The sequence below is a fragment of the Cryptotermes secundus genome, unplaced genomic scaffold (genome assembly GCF_002891405.2).
Source record: "Cryptotermes secundus unplaced genomic scaffold, Csec_1.0 scaffold526, whole genome shotgun sequence".
NCBI lineage: Eukaryota > Metazoa > Arthropoda > Insecta > Blattodea > Kalotermitidae > Cryptotermes > Cryptotermes secundus.
The window spans coordinates 476,448-495,646 of record NW_019721013.1 but is presented as its reverse complement, the minus strand read 5'-3'; the positions used below and the strand labels follow the sequence as shown (position 1 = coordinate 495,646).

At 44.0% G+C, this 19,199-nt stretch overlaps 1 protein-coding gene across 1 annotated transcript in view; it reads left to right on the top strand.

The window, feature by feature from the left end:
- The window catches only part of LOC111875251 (sodium-dependent dopamine transporter), an 88,608-nt gene that overhangs the window by 49,149 nt on the left and 20,260 nt on the right, over window positions 1–19,199 (top strand). Inside the window, exons 4-7 of the mRNA XM_023871323.2 lie at window positions 7,574–7,728; window positions 8,978–9,138; window positions 11,578–11,716; window positions 13,165–13,299. Coding sequence (XP_023727091.1) covers window positions 7,574–7,728; window positions 8,978–9,138; window positions 11,578–11,716; window positions 13,165–13,299 — 590 coding nt within the window. The remainder of the gene's footprint in view (window positions 1–7,573; window positions 7,729–8,977; window positions 9,139–11,577; window positions 11,717–13,164; window positions 13,300–19,199) is intronic.

Here is a 19,199-nt window from a genome sequence, read left to right as displayed (position 1 = left end):
GAGTGAGTGATCGATTTCCTCCTCTGATCAAATTAGTAATTTTTGTGACAGTAGCCATGGTGGTAGACAGTTTAATTGATTTGGCACATAGAGCCTCCTGATGTATAATACAATGCAAGGTAGGTACAGTAATTTTATTCTGTCTTAAAAATCCAACAAAACCGCTTATTGTCCCTGTCATTGATTTAGCGCCATCTGTTACTATGGAGGACAATTTTTCAAAACCACCGAATTCCTCCACTGCACTCTTAACAGCGTTAAAAATATCGACACCTCTAGTTGTGCTGTGTAAAGAGCACACTTTTAACAACTCTTCGAAAATTGTAAAATCTTCCTTAATTGCACGAACAAATATCAGCAACTGATTAGTATCCGAAACATCTGTGCTTTCGTCGAGAGCAATTGAGAAATAGGAACAATTAGCGATAATGTCTTTCACATTATTAGATATCTGGTTGCTAATATCTTCCAGCCTCCTAGTAACAGTCTGTTTTGAAAGGGGCACTGTTTGAAATTTGTTTCCTACCTTATTTTCATTGAAAGCTTCTGCCATCTTTATCGCACAGTTCTTAATTAATTCACCATCACTTAACGCTTTTTTAGCTTTCATTAATTCATATGTCACGAAATAAGAAGCCAGCAAAGCTTCTTCTTGTTGTTTTGTTTCATTGGTAAAAAGAGATTTCTGCTGGAAAAGTTTTTTCTTTAACTGATCGCAGACTACTTTCCTTGATTCACAAGAGTGTTTTCCGAACTTCTGTTTATGATTTGTCATGTAATGCCTCTTTAGGTTGTACTCCTTTAAAACTGCTAGCACTTGAAAACATACTAAACACTGTGGCTTGTGGTCTTTATTTAATATAAAAAAATAGTCATGTTCCCACTCAGATTTGAACGCCCTATTTTCGCTATCAACTTTTCTCAATTTACTATTTGACATGCTGTATCACTCACAATAACTTCAAACACAATTTTAATTTAAAAACAGTTCTACACTCACACTCCGTAATCACACTTCACTTTCTAAAATCGCACTAACTGGGAGACATTTCTGCTAAAACTGGCACTTAACAAAGGCCAGGATGCCGAGAGAAACGGTAAACATCCCATCGCCGCGAGCAAGCTGGGAATGGTTATTATTTTGAAGGTGTCATAAATCCTTCACCACTACGGTCTTCCCTTCAGTGTCATCTCCCTACAGAAGTAGGGTTGGGGAACTTTGAATTTCCATGACATGAACACAGTTATTAGAAAACCGTTTGAACTGTCCAACTCAGTAAGAACGTATACAGTCAATTGCAAAATGCTGTACGCTAATGAAACGTCCTATTAAAAACTGAATTCTATGCCAATACAGCTGTGAAGTTAAGATTTTTGAAAATAAACCTGAGACTTGGCAGGGGGCCGGAGTAAATCAAGTCGCGGGCCGCCAGTTGGCCATCGCTGTACTAGCGGATGCTCCGTTGAATTCTCGACTGGAACACCGGACAGCATGGTTTTCCTCAGTCGTTCTATTCCTTCTGAATTCTTTACAATTCATCGCTGATCATTCGTAGAAGCAATGGACGCTACTTAGTGCAGACACTCACAGTAACACAGTAACTCGCACATCGACGGCAGTAACGAACGCTTTACACTAGGACGGGCGTTTATGTCTGCGTGCATCTCGGGCATCGCTCGCTAACCGTTTATTTTTCATAGGGTAAATTGTTTCAGACAACAGTTGCGCAGGAGTTCTGTCCTCTGGGACATGCTTCATGTTTGTTTTATACTTCATCCCTGAAGTTGGAGGCACCATTTTCGTCTGAAACATCGGTTGGGTTTTCCACGCACTGCACGGCTCTACATCTCAGAAGACAGAACTCTACATAACCACCGGTGGTGAGAACCTAAAATCCTGCGTACACCTTTATGTCCAGTACGTAACCTTTTCTGCAGAAGCACGCAGTTGAGGCACTATGCTACAAGATGGGAAGTTGCGGGTTCGATTCACGATAACTTCATTTGAATGGATTTAACCCTTCAACCGCATTACGGGTCTGTGATCGGCTCAGCCTCAAACAGAAATGAGTACCGGGAATCTTCCGGGAGATAAAAGGCAACCACCGTGTAAAGATGTCCCCCATCGCGGATTGTTCAGAAAATGTAGGAGCCCTGACGTCTCACAACCCTATAGGTCTCTCTTTAGCTTTACCTACCGTTTCTGAAGATCTTACAGATCCGCGAGATAATTAGAGGAAGTGGACTTTTCCCACGCGTCATCTTGTAACTCGAAAACCGGTGGACCGATTTTGACCGAAGTTTATATTCAAGATTGTTATTCGTCCGACCTCTTAAACCCAAAAACTACTACTGCTTTCGTCATGTCCGTCCATCCCACAAGACACCGGGACAGCACGATGTGTTGCAGAAGGTCTCGGCGGCCGCGTGTGACCACGACATAAACCCCAGAATTCCTTAAGATTTGGAGAACTTCCTGAATTGCAGATCGAGTCTCAGATAACCAAGGAGAACTACATTCTCTAGAGAGAAGAGTACAAATTATGAAGCTCATAAACACGTCATCTCGCTTCAGTCTCCTGTCACTTCCTCCCTCTCAGCTCCCCACAGCGGCCTCACCCCAAGGTTCCTCAGTCTGTATTGTCCCTTCAATGTGAGAGACCACGTTTAACACCCGTAAAAAACAACAGGTAAAATATTGATTTTATACATTTCGATCTTTACGTCTTCACACAGCAGGCGAGAAGACAAAAGATTCTGAACTGAATGGTAACCATCACATCTCGGATTTAACCCGTTCTGGCTCTCTTCATGAATGTAATGTCTTGTTCCAGAACATTTTCACTTCTCCGCAGTTTAGTAGGATTTAGTGCCTGTCTACATGTTCTGGTTCTGTGCTGCGTTCTGATAGCAAGACTCCAGCACACGCTTTATATTGCAATACTTTGGCATGTAGTCCCGTTGCTAGGCAACGACCGCGAAATAAACAACTATACAATAGCCGTTACTAGGCAGCAGCCCGCAACCAAATGTTTTCTGCGCGGTCCGTGCCTAGATGGTATACGCAGGACAGGTTCAGAACAAAATCCGATCATATGCTCTATCTTTACCAGAAGGACAAGCGGGCACTGCCTGGGAACCTTCAAAATCGGAGATATATTTTCTCCCCCCCCCCGCCAATGTAGTGTCTCTCACTACGACCACCACTTCTTCTCTCTCTCTCTCTCTGCCCACACAGTGCGAAACTCCACCAACTTTTGAAATAATCAGTCTGCTGTGAGGCTCCAGGTAGGAAGCATCGTAAAAGTTTACGGTCCAGCCATCAGCCTTGACCCACCGTGGGACCGGCAAGAAACCGTGCGAGTGCCGTACTACCGGCCTCACACGTCGAAGCATTCTACATCCCGTCGCCAGCAAACGTCGAGTTCTACAGGCGGAGTTCCCTCGGCTGAAACCTTGCGGTGTTAACGCACGCCGGGGTAACTTGCCTGGGCCCACTCTACCCGATTGGGGCGATTCGGTGGATCCCGGCTCTGCACCGGGGCGTGTGCCCCACTTAAGTGTTCATTTTCCCTGATTAGCGATTATTCTAGGGCCCAAGTAAGCTAGGGTTAATCAACCACCCACTAAGCTGCAAGGAGGTCCTCATATCTCCAGGGCTAGGTAGGGGGGGGGGCCGGCCCACCTAACAGAGCTCCCTCAAACTCTTTCGGGCGGGACGTACTGGCATGTTAGGGTTGGTGAGTTTACCCAAGTGCTAGTATGGTTAAGCACTTATGTATACAAGGAGGCAAATTGGGAATATTTTCGAAGCTGCATACACAGCAACCTAAATTCCAAACTACTCTCACATAATCCTATAGCAGATCAAATCGACAAAGCTGTGTCTCACTTTACCGATGTAGTGCATACAGCTATTCAGAAATCAATCCCCGTCAGAACTAGAAACTCCAGATCTATGCAAATTTCACCCTCCACACGTCTGTTAATTCAGGAACGTAATAAACTCCGCACTCTCTGGCAGAGGACGCACAATATTTCCCTGCGGCCCCGTATAAACTCTCTAAAACAACAAATAGATAAGGCGATCAAAAATTAACTCTGCAATAACTGGCATCACGCACTCCAAAGACTGGACACAAGTAATATCCAAGACACGTGGAGGATCACCAAACACTTAACTAATGCCTATAGCAACATCCCTCCTTTGAGTCTGAATAACAAATCGGCAGTTACACAACAAGAAAAGGTGAACTTATTCGCAGACACTTTACAGGAAATATTTACAACCAACCCAGATCGAAACCCACAGTTCTCGAAAACTACAGAACACACCGTCATAAGTTTCCTAAATNAAAAACAAATTCCCATGAAATCGACTGATTGATCCGACACTTGAAATCTCGCAAAGCCTCTAGCCCTGATGGNAGAACCTCCCAAAAATGGCCCTTAGATTCCTGGCCACAATTTATAACTCGTGCATAACAATCAGTTACTTTCCAGATCATTGGAAACTCGCAAAAATTATCATGCTTCCAAAACCGAACAAGGATCACTCCTCTCCCCTTAACTACAGGCCAATTAGCTTATTAAATTCCCTAGCAAAGCTTTTTGAAAAAGTATTACTCAAAAGACTACATTTTATTTTAAAGAAATTAAATTTAATCAGGGAGGACAAATACGGCTTTAAGAAAGGTCACTCCACAACTCACGCCTTGTTGCGGCTTATTGAACGCATTACCCATCGGTTAAATAATAACAAATCAACAATCGCCCTGTTTTTGGATATCGAGCGGGCCTTTGACAAGGTGTGGATAACCGGGCTCATCTCAAAACTTGTTAAGGCAGGAGTTCCTGCTCACTTTATACACATGCTGCATAGCTACCTCCACAGCAAGTCCTTCACAGTTGTTCATGGTAATTCCGAATCTAGCAGACGTCCTATTCAAGCAGGAGTCCCCCAGGGCAGTCCCTTAGGGCCTACACTGTTTAACATTGATATAAATGATTTACCATGCATTGAAAACGACAACAATGTGGCAGTCTCAATGAATGCTGACGATACGTGTGTCACAGCTCGATCTGACAACACACAATTAGCTATAAGAAAGCTAAACGATGCCATCAAAATTTTACAACCCTGGTTTAGCAAGTGGAGAATCAAAATAAATACAATAAATGCTCGACAACGTTATTTTCCAAGCGGTGGAGTCACTTCCGTGTTGCTCCGTCTCTACTTAAAAATTTCACACAAATATTAATTGAACAAATCGAATAAACTACCTGGGTGTCATACTAGACTCAAAACTTATCTACAGGGCACACATAAATAGGTCCTTGTGCAAAACCAACCATAGGCTCAGGCAACTGCATCCCATTTTGAACAAGTCCTCCCCCATCAATATTAATCTGGCCCTAACAATTTATAAGTCTCTAATAAGGTCAATTCTGATGTATGCAGCCCCTGCCTGGGGTTATGCGGCCAAAACACATATTAATAAACTCCAATTATTTCAGAACAAGGTTTTACGAATTATTACGAAACTCCCAAGGGTAACGCCCATCGATACACTTCATGAACAGACAGGGATTGAGACTATTCAAACACATGTTAGTAGAATAGCCACAAAATTATATTTAAAAAGTCAGCTTAGTGACAACTCTCAAATAAGACAGTTAGGCCAGTACAATCCAATCCACGATAAACACAAAAGGCCGCGACCCTGTTGACGGACTGATCTTGTGTTGTGAAGCATCCAATCGATATCACACCTTGACCTCACACACACTCACCCTCCCCCTTCCATAAAAATACCCTGAATCACTTATATGAGCGGAGTGCTCCTCATTGCAGGCGGCTAATCATCAGAAGGAATACCGGAGTACTCGGTCTTCTAGCAGCACCAAGAGCTAATCTCTACGCTGGACGCTGAACCAACATGACAGCCCAACTGAAGAGGTGACGACTGCAGTGGATCAAGATGATAGACACAAACTGTTTTGTTGTATTTCGAAATGTATTGAAATTGTAAATTAACCAGTGTATTGTGATTGGTGATTGACATGTACGCACTGTAAACTTTAACAATAAAGCATTAAGCACACATGTTAGGGAAACGTTAGGGAATCGCCCGTCTGTTTTGTTCGCCGGACCGCTGGCTAGAAGTCAGTGCGTATCCGGAAGGTCCTGCGACCGGCCATCTCGACACAGGTTTTCTTGGTTTTCCTCTGTCTTGTAAGCAAATGCTGAGATGGTTCCCAAATTCAAAGTTGCTACTGCATGCTTCTCATGCAGCCCTCCCGATTTAAATTCATCAAAATTACGGTCCCTTGCTGTCAAAATTACCAAAATTATACACGTAAACTCTAATTCTTTAAATTAAAAGCTCCGCGGCCCCTCTCTCTCAACTCTCTCAAGTCGTTGCTTCTAATCATCTTAACGCCTACACTTTCACTTTACTCTTACCAGAAGGACGAGCGGGCAAAGCCTGGGACCCTTCTTATAATCGATGCTCTTTCTTTCTTTCTTTCTTTCTTTCTTTCTTTCTTCTTTCTCTCTTTATCTCTCTCTAACTTTTGAAATAAAGCAACAGCACAGATAGGGTCTAATATTAGGGTTCGCCCATTTAATGCCGGACTAGAAGTGGCTAGAAGTCAGTTTGCATCCGGAAGGTCCTGCGACCGGCCAGCTCGACCAAGGTTTTCCGTGGTTTTCCTCGGTCCTAGAGCAAATGCTGAGTTGGTATCCAAATTCCACGTTGCAGTGCATGCCTCACATGCAGCCCTCCCATTGATAACATCAAAATTTCGCCCTAATATAGCCCTCTCAATGTTAGCAAAATAAAAAAAAAATCCGGTCATATGTTCTATCTTTACCAGAAGGACAAGCGGGCACTGCCTGTGAACCTTCAAAATTGGAGATATAGTTTCTTACTCCCCCCCGCCAATGCAGTGTCTCTCACTACCACCCCCACTTCTTCTTCTTCTTCTTTCTCTTCTTCTCTTTTCTTGCTTTAGCTACAGTGAGTTAGATAACCGCTGAGTTCAGTTGTTGTGAGTTGTTCCTGTGAGAGGCTGATAGCCGAGACCGGGGACAGCCCGGGAACACAGAGGAAGGGGAACGCTCTCCTTTAGAAGCCACTAAAGAGCAACGGCTAGTGAAGACATATTGTGTCCTATAGTGATTTGTGAAATGTGTAGAACAGTTAGAGCATAATCCTTACTTGTAGTTACGAGTTGTCAGAGTTTAGCAAATCCGATTAGCAATCCAAACCCCGTCTGTAGTCACTAAATTAGCTAAATAGCCCGATATATTGGAGGAACATATTGCATCTACATTCAGGGTCAAAGAGTAAGGCAAAAGCAAGAAGCCAGCAGAAGCAGGCAAGGTGGAGGTGATATATTCCTCCGAAACGTCTGTATTCGAACTGCAAGGCAGCACGGAAGTGCGTACTTACTTTTGTGAAGCTCAAGTAGAACGCGTATTTAGATATTTCTAAGCCGACGCCCCGACTGGCATCTGTACTGCTTGTCACGACGCCTAGCTGAGCAGATCTCGCTTTGTGTGTCGCAGGTATCGGATACGCAGTGGTGCTCATCGCTTTCTATGTCGACTTCTACTACAACGTCATCATCGCGTGGGCTCTCAGGTACTTCTTCGCCTCCTTCAGCAGTCTTCTGCCGTGGACGACGTGCGACAACTCCTGGAACACCCCTCTCTGCAGACCGGTGAGTCTTGCAAGTACTGTGACAGGATTTGCCTGAGGGTGCTTACGAGTACCATGAAAATCCTTAGTCGGGATAGCCGGTATCGAACTGAACACCTCAACAGCCACGCCATCCCGTTCGGGCGCTTATTTGACAGTAGATTTAGGTGGGGGTGGGGGATGATAGCAGGGAGTCAGTGAATAGGTCACAAATGAAGAGCAACAGATATGATGGACGTAATAAACTGTCTATGTGTATCACTAGGTAGCAGCATAGTCCAGCTTCATGACAGTCCAGGTAGCAGAGGCGCATGCCAATACTGAGGGGCTGGTTTCAGTAGTCAAAATGGCGACCGTGCTTTCGAATTGTACTACCGAAGAGCAGCGTTCTGTTGTGCGTTTTTTGTGGGGTAAAAAGGGCTCAATGCAAAAGATATTCTTCGATAAATGTTTCCTGTTTACGGTGGGAAGTGTTTGTGACGTAAAGCTGTTCACAACTGCGTGGCAAATTTTCGCTGATAACGAAGAGATTGAAACGAAGGTGCGGAAGTGGCTGAGACAACAGTCAAAAGACTTCTATTCTGCAGGTTTCGGCGCACTGGTAAAGCGATGGGATAAAGTGTATCGATGTTGGTGGAGGATATGTCGAGAGATATTTTTTTTCTCCAAGTCGAATATTGTATGTTTTCCGCCTTATATTCATTTGTGACCTATTTAACGACCTCCCTCGTGCTAGAGAGAAGATTATCTTCCGCTATGTGACGACGTGTAGTCTGGTAGATTTATATCAGGATATCTCAGTCGGTATAGTAACGGGTCACAGGCTGGAAGATCAAGGAACTGGGCTTCGATTCCCGCCAGAGGCAACAGATTTGTCTCTCATCCTCAGCGTTTAGACCGGTTCGGAGGCCCAATTAGGGCCCTGTCTAGTCAAAACCTCCGCGGGTAAAGTTGCAGGGACGTGAAGGTAACCACTCACCTCCATTTAATGCGAAATATTAACATGCACAACTATACGATGTTGTGATGTGGACAGGATTCATCTGGCTCAGGATAGGGTCCTGTAGCGACGTGTTGTGAATACGATAAAGGGTGGGAAATTTCTGGACCAGCTGAATTAACTATCGGCTTCACAATTAGGAGTTGGCTGTAAGAATTTGGGAGAGGGATGATCAGCAAGTGATTTGGGCGCATTTTTTGGGGGGGTGGAGCGACTGAGGAAACCACGATAAACGTTAGTGTGGGTGGCTGATGCCCTGTTGCTGTTACAGTTTGAGCTGAATGCCTGGACCGGGGAATCACATCGCAACGGCAGCTTCAGCGTCGGCGTCGGCGACACCACCGAGCGCCATCTCTCTGGGCCGATCAGCGTCATCAGTGAGGACACGAATAATTACACTAAATTCACTTCCGCAGCTTCGGAGTACTTCAAGTAAGTGATAATACAGGGCGTTCAATCAAGGGATAAACTTTCCACCACCGTTGACAGGGCCCGATATTCCTCACAGATTTCTTCTGTAACTGTAACGGCGCGCGTTTGTCAGAGCTAATGACTCATTCTGCTATCAGCAGTTACAGCAGCAATCTGTGAGGAATGTTGGGCCGGCTCAGCGGTGTTGCGAACTTTCCTCCATAACCGAACGCACTGCATAATGTACTGGTAAATGTGTTGTACCTCAAGTGTTACTCACACACAGTGAGGTTTGTTGTCCTGGGAGCGTTTCTCACACAGTGGTTGGGCAGAAGGAGTGTTCTTGCGCGGGGCGGTGGAGTTGCGCAGACCGGAAGCGACAGTGCTGCGCTGAGCAGAGAGCGCAGTTTGTGACTGTACAGTGAAGTGCAGCGCAGTGCACTGACTTGTGCGGAAGGTCGCAGGACCGAATAAATCTCGGGTCAGAAATATTTACCGCATCAGATTCTGTAAATACGTTACTGGGTGTGGCTGTTGGTGGTGGCGGAGGTGGTGGTGTCATCATCATCATCATCATCATCATTTTCATTATGCCGTTCTCTCCGTCTTAACTGTAGGCCTACCTTTTCGTCATCTTTGGCTGTATGTTACAGTTTTTATTATTGTTATTATTTTCACGTGTTACTGTGTCACTACTGTACGGGGTTTTGGATTGCTGAATAGGTTTATTGACCACTTACAGGTCGTAACTACAAGTAACTATAACACTATTGCTATGTCTACACTTTACAGTACACTAGAGGACACAGTCTAGTGTTCTTAGTGTGGTACTAGACGTTTCCAGGTAACGGCTTCTAATAAAGGCTGTACATCTGCCTCCGTGCTCAGGTCGTCTCTGAACGGCGTCCCCCTTTCAGCTGAACTCTTTTCTTCTGTCCATTTTCTCCACACCTCCCAATACAGAACTGACTTAGTCAGAGTCAGAGTCAGAATCAGAGTTACTTTACGGCTGGCGGTTTACCGCCAATCAGTTCGTCTTGGCGTAGGCCCCTTGAGGCCCACGACCAGAATTTATTTTTCCAACTGAACTCTTGCAATAATAGTACTTATGTAACATCCTCTCTTACGAGAAGATGGGTTTGTCTTTTATGAATACGCTTGGCCTTTCGTTAAGTGTATATTTCTCACATATAACATGTTATTGAAAATTTTTCCTTTTGCACTACACACAAGTCCGCTGTCAGTACAGGTTTTACAGAGGAGATCATGCCTCACTTACATATCTTATGCTACAACGGCAGCTTAGTCATTTGAACAGTCGTAAGCTTGACCACCACCAAGTTTAAGCCCCTTACATTTTCTGTCTCTGGCTTCACCTTGTCCCATACCGCGAACTTGTTCATTCTCATGATTTTGTATGACTTCTGCTTGTCGCCTGCACAATTTTGTTATATAGTCGTATACATACGGAAAGTTGAAAACTGTGTGCAAGTCGCGGACCGGTGTGCACATTAGAAAATTTCCAATCCCAGTTGTCTTCCTTATATAACTTCTCGGCACGGATCGAGTAGAAACCCCCGTTTCCAAATGTACCTTTATTGTTGCGCGTTCATTCGTTGCTGTGGGAACATGTTTACCCAGCCGTTGTCTAGAAAGGGGTCTGGCCTTTCTCCTGGTCGTCGCACAGTAACGGCTCTACAAGCTACAATATTATTATTATTATTGTTATTCATTACTTGTTTTTTTATTTTTTAATTAGTACTTACCCTATCTTTGGCCCTTGGAGTGTCGGATTCGGCATATAAATAAATAGAGAATCGACTGACATTATTATTATTATTATTATTATCATCATTATCATTATCATTATCATCATCATCATCATCATTTGGCCTCTTTGCTGTTAAGTTGCATGTAAATAAACATGAATTGAATTGAATTGAACTGAATTAGGATGTTGAGCTGCCGCACGAATAAACTAGAATTAATTGGGTTATTAATATTATTATTATTATTATTATTATTGACTTCTATGTGTGTATGTATGTGTATTGTCCTTTCTCATCACATTATGAAATAACCATTCGAAATGTACTTATTTAATTTTTCTCACCTGTTAATGCTAACTTTAATTTTTCTTGGAATTATTATTAATTTATTGCTATTATATAGACTGTCTTATTTGTATCCTGTTTTTTAGTTATTTCTGTATTTTTATGTACTCGTGCCAACTTTGTTATTGGCCTCTGTGCTGTTAAGTTTGCACGTAAATAAACACGAATTGAATTGACTCATCATCATTTGTGTTGGGGAGAAGTCTCTTACTGATGTGCAGGTGCAGGCTAGGCTGAAGGCCTGTGCCACGGTGTAGACTCCGCGGCTAGCAAACTGAACACGCGAACGGATCCCCGTGTTCGCGCAGAACACTGTAGCAATGTTTTCTGTTGTCCTTACCTACAGTCGAGCGATCCTCGAGCTGCACCGAAGTGCGGGACTACACGATCTGGGGGCCATCAAGTGGGACATGGCGCTGTGCCTTCTGGCTGTGTATTTCATCTGCTACTTCAGCCTCTGGAAAGGAATCTCCACGTCAGGAAAGGTTAGTGTCCGTTAGATCGTTAGGATAGAAGTCTCAAGGTCAGGAAAGTTTAGTGCCCAAGAGATCGTTTGAATAGAAATCTCCACTTCATGAAATGTTAGTGTCCAAGGGATTGTTAGAGTAGGAATCAATAAGTCAGGAATTGTTAATGTCCATGATATCCTTAGGATACAAATCTCCACGTCAGAAAATGTCAGTGTCCATGAGATCCTTAGGACAGAAATCTCCACGTCAGGAAATGTCAGTGTCCATGAGATCTTTGGAGAGAAATCTCCACGTCAGGAAATGTTAGTGTTCATGAGATCATTAGGACAGAAATCTCCACATCAGGAAATGTCAGTGTCCATGAGATCGTTAGGAGAGAAATCTCCGCGTCAGGAAATGTCAGTGTCCATGGGATCCTTAGGAGAGAAATCTCCACGTCAGGAAATGTCAGTGTCCATGAGATCCTTAGGAGAGAAATCTCCACGTCAGGAAATGTCAGTGTCCATGAGATCCTTAGGATAGAATTCTCCACGTCAGGAAATGTCAGTGTCCATGAGATCCTTAGGATACAAATCTCCACGTCAGGAAATGTTAGTGCTCATGAGATCATTAGGTTAGAAATCTCCACATCAGGAAATGTCAATGTCCATGAGATCCTTAGGAGAGAAATCTCCACGTCAGGAAATGTCAGTGTCCATGAGATCCTTAGGAGAGAAATCTCCACGTCAGGAAATGTCAGTGTCCATGAGATCATTAGGATAGAATTCTCCACGTCAGGTAATGTCAGTGTCCATGAGATCCTTAGGATACAAATCTCCACGTCAGGAAATGTTAGTGTTCATGAAATCATTAGGATAGAAATCTCCACATCAGGAAATGTCAGTGTCCTTGAGATCCTTAGGAGAGAAATCTCCACATCAGGAAATGTCAGTGCCCCTGAGATCCTTAGGAGAGAAATCTCCACGTCAGGAAATGTCAGTGTCCATGAGATCCTTAGGAGAGAAATCTCCACGTCAGGAAATATTAGTGTTCATGAGATGATTAGGATAGAAATCTCCACGTCAGGAAATGTCAGTGTCCTTGAGATCCTTAGGAGAGAAATCTCCACGTCAGGAAATGTCAGTGTCCATGAGATCCTTAGGAGAGAAATCTCCACGTCAGGAAATGTTAGTGTTCACGAGAATCTAAGATGGAATTCTGAACTTCAGGAAATGTTAGTGTTCATGAGAATCTAAGATGGAATTCTCAACTGCAGGAAATGTTAAGTGTTCATGAGAACCTAAGGATGGAAATCTCGACTTCAAGAAAGTTTAATGCCCATGAGATTGTTAGGATACAAATTTCCACGTCAGGAAATGTTAGTGTCAATGTGATCATTAGGATAGATATCTCCACATCAGAAAAGTCTGTGGTAATGTTAGGAAACAGAAGAAGAGAATACAACAGGCCTGTTTATGCCGCAGGTGGTGTGGTTCACGGCGCTCTTCCCGTACGCAGTCCTGCTGATTCTGCTCGTCAGGGGCGTCACTTTGCCAGGATCTGCCGAAGGGATCAAGTACTATCTCAGCCCCAACTTTTCAGCCATCACCAAGGCAGAGGTGAGTTTGTGGCCGTCGCTAATCATCTGCTTTACCAAATAAGATCAGAAGGAGCAGTACACAAACCCGAACTGCCTTCTTCGCAGTTTATCCAACAACGTGTATGCAGCCGGTACATTCGGGACAGGCGCTGCAGCAAACACAAGCAAGGGGCAATGCAAATTCGAGTCAAAACAAGGTCTGTGAAGTGGATCGTATGATAAGTGGGGAAGTCCATTTATGACCTTACGTAAAGTAGTCATTTTTATAGATCAATGGCGTCGGTGGATCATCAGGTCCGACGCGTCTAGTGAAATTCTCCAGTGTCGGGTAGAAAAAATATCCGTCCACTGGCTTAGGAGCTGACGGCAGGTCACCGAGAGACGGTTATGACCTGCACATCAGACGTTCCTTCTCAAATTGCAAGGAACGCCCGATATAGTCAGTCAAAAATTTTTAAGGCATATTGGTAACTACATGTACCTAACTAACTTCATGGAGCTGAACCTTTCCTGAGAAACCGCCCGTTGTGCAGCTACTCAAGAACGTCCAAATGTTTTATAGAACCAGAAAGTTCATTACCGTGTTCACAAAAGCCCGCCATTTGTCCCTATCCTGAGCCAGATGAACTCAGTCCATACCACTCCAACCCATCTCTCTAAGATGCATTTTAGTATTATCCACTCACGTCTAGTTCTTCATAGTGGTCTCTTTCCTTCTGGCTTTCCTACTAAAATCGTATATAGACCCCTTACGTCCCATGACCAGATCTGTTTCCCTTACTTTAGGTCATTCCTGCGGTTGTAATATTTATTAAAATGTAACTTCTCCGTCGAATGGCTATTGATGTAAAATTTCATGTGAAAGTGCACAAATGTTGCCCTCTTTCGTATGACGGACTGATTCTCAAACTCCCTTACAAAAGCTGGATAGATGAAGGAATACAGAACACAGGTCTGTTTCTGCGGGCACCAGGTGCGTTTCTCGACGGTTTCATTGCAATATGATTTTGTAAGAAGATGTATAAATCTTAGTTTAGTTTAAGGAGGAATCCTTCCACTTACCCGTAGTAGTTTCAGGTTTAAAATTATGAGCATAACGCGATGTTATGCCCTTTTACCCACGAAGCTACTGTGACCTCTGTACATTTGTATTCAACACTCATCAGTCAAATTGGGTTAGTGATGTTTGGCTGATGCAAGTGCGTAGTACTTCTGAGCTCGTTTTCTTTGTGATTGAAATTGCTGTTGAAAAAAATCGCCAGGTAGTGATCAAATTCCGGCAGAACTGATTCGAGCAGGAGACGAAATATTACGTTCTAAGATCCATAAGCCGGGCCGCGCCGGAGCTCAAGCGGTTAGTCGCTGGCTTCCCACCGCGGCTGCCAGGGTTCGATCCCGGGTCTGGTCAAGTGGGATTTGTGGTGGACAAAGTGACGCTGGAGCAGGTTTTCTCCGAGTACTTCGGTTTCCCCTGCCAATCTTCATTCCACCAATTGCTCCACAATCACGCTCACCTATCATCTGGGTCTGGTACAATAGACCAGAAGTGGCCGCAGTACAAGGGACTTAAATCCACCCCACTAGCAAAAATAATCCATAAGCTAATTACTTCTATTTGGAAGAAGGAAGAATTGCCTGATCAGTGGAAGGAGTCTATTACTGTACCAGTTCACAAGAAGGGTGATAAAACTGACTTTGTAATTATCGGGGGATGTAACTGCTATCAACTTCATACAAAATTGTATCCAATATCCCTCTCTCAAGGTTAAGTCCATAAACAGATGAAATTATTGGGGATCATCAGTGTGGGATTCGACTTAACAGATCAACTACTGATCAGATCTTTTGCATTCGTCACATACTGGAGAAAAATGGGAGCACCAAGAAATAGTACATCAGCTATTCGTAGAAAGCCTATGAGTTGGCCGTGCCATAGCTGAAGCGGTTATTCGCTGGCTTCCCACCGCGGCGGCCCTGATTCGAGGCCAGGTCAAGTCATGTGGGATTTGTGGTGGACAAAGTGGCGCTGGGGCAGGTTTGCTCCGAGTACTTCGGCTTCCCCTGCCAATCTTTATTCCACCAATTGCTCCACAATCACCTTCACCTATCATCCGGGGCTGGTACAATAGGCCAGAAGTGGCCGACGTACCAAGTGGACTCACCCAATCCAAAGACGAAGCCTCTGATTCAGTTAGGAGGGAAGTTCTTTGCATTGTACAATATTCTCATAGGATACCCATGAAACTAGTTAGGCTAACAAGACGCCATCCACGAAATACAAAAACAAAACACAAGCCAGATGAAAAGTGCGACACAGCACGTCGATTAGTTTAGATTATTCTTAAATTATTTTCATAGTTAAATTATTTCAACAAGTACCGATTCGGTTTTTAAAATAGTAGTTTTTTACGTAAAGCCCTCACGGTCTATATAGCATTGCAATACGGCGTAAGAGTTTACGCGAATTATATGTGACATGTAGCCCCACTGCCAAGTAACAGCTGTTGCTAGGGAACAGCTCTGTGGACACATTATTTCCCCGGCAATGAGAGAACACGCATTACTGATCAAATCAGTAATGACTTCTGCTTGCCCCGCCTGGACATTACCGGCACACGCCGATCTCGTAAAATTGCAGCGCCTGTAAAACAAGGTTCTCTGCACCGTTCCAACTTTTCCAAGGTGTACAACGGTCCGCGATTGCACACGACTTTCAACCGTCCGTGCGTGTGTGATTATATAACAAAATTGTGCAGGCGACAAGCAGAAATCATATAAAATTTGAGAATGAAAACATTCGCGGTATAGGACAGGGCGAAGCCAGGCATAGAAAATATAAGAGACTTAAATTTGGTGGTGATCAAGCTTACCACCGTTCAAGTGACTAAGCTGCCGTTGTAGCATAACATGAGTATGACAACCGTGATCTGGCTTGCAAAGCCTGGACTTACAGAGAGCAGGACTTGTACATAGTGCAAAAGGAAGAATTTCCAATAACACGCTATATGTGCGATACGTACACTTGACGAAAGGCCAAGCATATTCATAAGAGACAAACCCATCTTCTCGTCAGAGAGGATGTTACATAAGGACTATTACCGCAAGAGTTCAGTTGGAAAAAATCTCTGGTCGTTGGCCTCAAGGGGCCTGACGCAAAGACGAACTGATTGGCGGAAAACCGCCAGTCGTAAAGTAACTTTGACTCTGACATTGAGCTGTTGTCAAAATTCCTTTCTTGGACACGGGTTCGATTACCTCCACCATAGCCCTGCGAGTCGTAGGAGGCGACGAAAATGGAAATCAGTGCCGGGGGGTATAACCGGACAACCCTGTAGCTGGGGATATAAGTACGGGGACCTGGCTCTCCAAGTTAAGAGAGTCTCTAATCTGTGATATTTAAATATGGTCATGAGTCTCGTGGTACTCGAACCCGAGAATGACTGCGCTGGAGAGGACCAGCAGCAATTGTAAATAACAGACACATCCCCTCGTCAGAGAGGGGGTCCCACATCAACAAAACCGTAACTGCCCGACGGTAATTAAAATGTGGTCTTGGGCCCCAGATGAGGGCTTGAAACCAATACAGACTGGCCGATTGACCGTCGGTCGTAACATAATTTTGACTATGAATTGTCTATTGTCAAGTCATCCGTGAAAGTTTACTGAGGACGGTATTGCAGTTTTCATGGCCCTCCTTACGTTTCCTTCTCAGGGCCACAGGTTCTCCTCTGCGCTCCCGAACCGAGAGGGTTAGCGTGGCAGTAACGCTGTAGACTTGTATTCGGTTCGACTCTCGGCCTGGAGGTGATAATTAAATAAACCACAAAGGCAATTCGGCTGCATCGCTGTCATCATTATCATCAGATGATTGTTACGGCTTTGTAAAATGACGAATTTGTTAATCTGCTGACTGGAAACGGAAACTCTCCATTAAATTTCAGCGCCTTGTTAATATTCACTGAGTGCCGGGACGCCTGACTCCGGCACCAAGTCTTATCACGTCGCATATCGAAATGGAAACTCCATGTTTCCGTGCAGACATGACCAGCCATTAGGCGATCAATCTGAGAAGGCGTCGGGGCGCTATTGCTGCACGTGATGTCACATATTGGCGCGTACATCCACAGGTTGAAATATGAAGATGCTGTCGAGAGAACCTAGCAGCTTACTAAGCGGGCGTCTGAAAAATTTGCTTCTATTTCGTTGTGGGCACGTTCACAACGTGAAATTACGTAACTGCTACGGTTACCTTCGCCACGTAACAACCCGAGAACCGCTGAACGGGTTTTCATTAAATCTGGTATTTCGCGATTGTACTAAATTTTTTTACACAGTTTATTTTCAGTTACAATCTGGCAACAGTGACGGATATTTCACATAAATAATTACTCGAATTTCTTCGCACATCTCAAGTTAATGCATTTAATATTTATCGGACAGAGAAATGTTTCGAATAGACGTTGCAAACCAAAAAGGAAACGCGTGTTATTCCTCAGGCATTTATTTCCGTGTCATTAAAGTACATTAGTCCAGTATGAAACGTCCTTTTCAATACTGTCGCGTGATTGAGTGACTATAGACAGGGTTCGGATTAGTAATTGGAAATAATGAACTCTTACAGATCCGTGACTACAACCAACTATAGTGTTATCTCTAATTCACACACTCTGCAGGACACTACAGCACGTACTAAGTTTTCTCAGTCTCCTGTGCCTTCACCGGTTGTCAACTGGTAACGGCTTCCAACGCTGTAGTGTTCTCAACTTCCGTATCCACGTCTTATTGGCCGGCGACTGTCACACAGCGAACTCATTGCTCCAACTGATTAACTCCCAGGCTGGCAGACGTCCCACGGCACACTCCTACTCTTTTCACTGCCGTCTCAAGACTCTCTTCTACTGACAGCTGGCCCTCTTTATAGAGCCTCGGAACCTACCGCACAGAGAACACCGCTTCCAAAAACTCTTCTATTGTTTCGTGAGTGGTTGTTGCCGCCTTTAACTAACAACGACCGTTATTTACAGAGCCATTATTTAGCAAGGGCAATTGTATAACTATATATTTCGCGGTCGTTGCCTAGCAGTAGGTCTACATGCCACAATAACTTGAAGGCGCACGACTTCGCTGAAGCAATAATGCTTGTAAAATCTATTAACGAGATGACCGCTCCGAATCTCGTCTGGAACTCAGATTATTCTAGCGGCTTTCTTGGTTTTCCTTAGTTCCTCCAGGGAAATCCTGTACCCCTAGACTACTGACGTTCCCGTTCACGTTCAGTTCATTGTGCACTGAATGCCCTGCCATTCGACGCTTTGCAATTGGAAATTTTTTTTTTTTTAGACTCCCATATTTATTATGCAATCTGAGTTAATACATTTAGCATAATGATGTGACAAGGAAAGAAAAAGAACGTGTAGAATACCGCTCATTAGCGGTGCTCCTTGTGCAGTAGATAAAGTCTGGTATGATTTGTGGGAGAATACTTACAAACTAGGGACTTAAGATCTAAATAATAATACTACATTATACAAGAAATCTGTTTGGGAGATCATGTGGAAGATGTCTTCTCAGTCTGCGGAGAGGCGGGGGTGCAGAGAGTTGAGACACTTCTTGGTTAATGTGCATATTGAGCCGTGATCTGTATTTCGAACTTAGTCGACTGATTTCTTCTTGAACTGTAGGTATTTGTAGATCGTGTCTGATGATGGCATTGGGGACATACCAAGGGGCGTCCGTTAGCAGACGCAGAGCTTTAGACTGAAATCGCTCAAAGATGGCAATGTTGGTGTTCGAAGCAGAGCCCCATAGTTGAATGCCATATGTCCACACAGGTTTGATGATGATTTTGTAAATGAGGAGCTTGTTGTTTAGAGTTAGTTTAGATCTTCGTCCAAGTAGCCAGTGTAGTTTGGTGAGTAG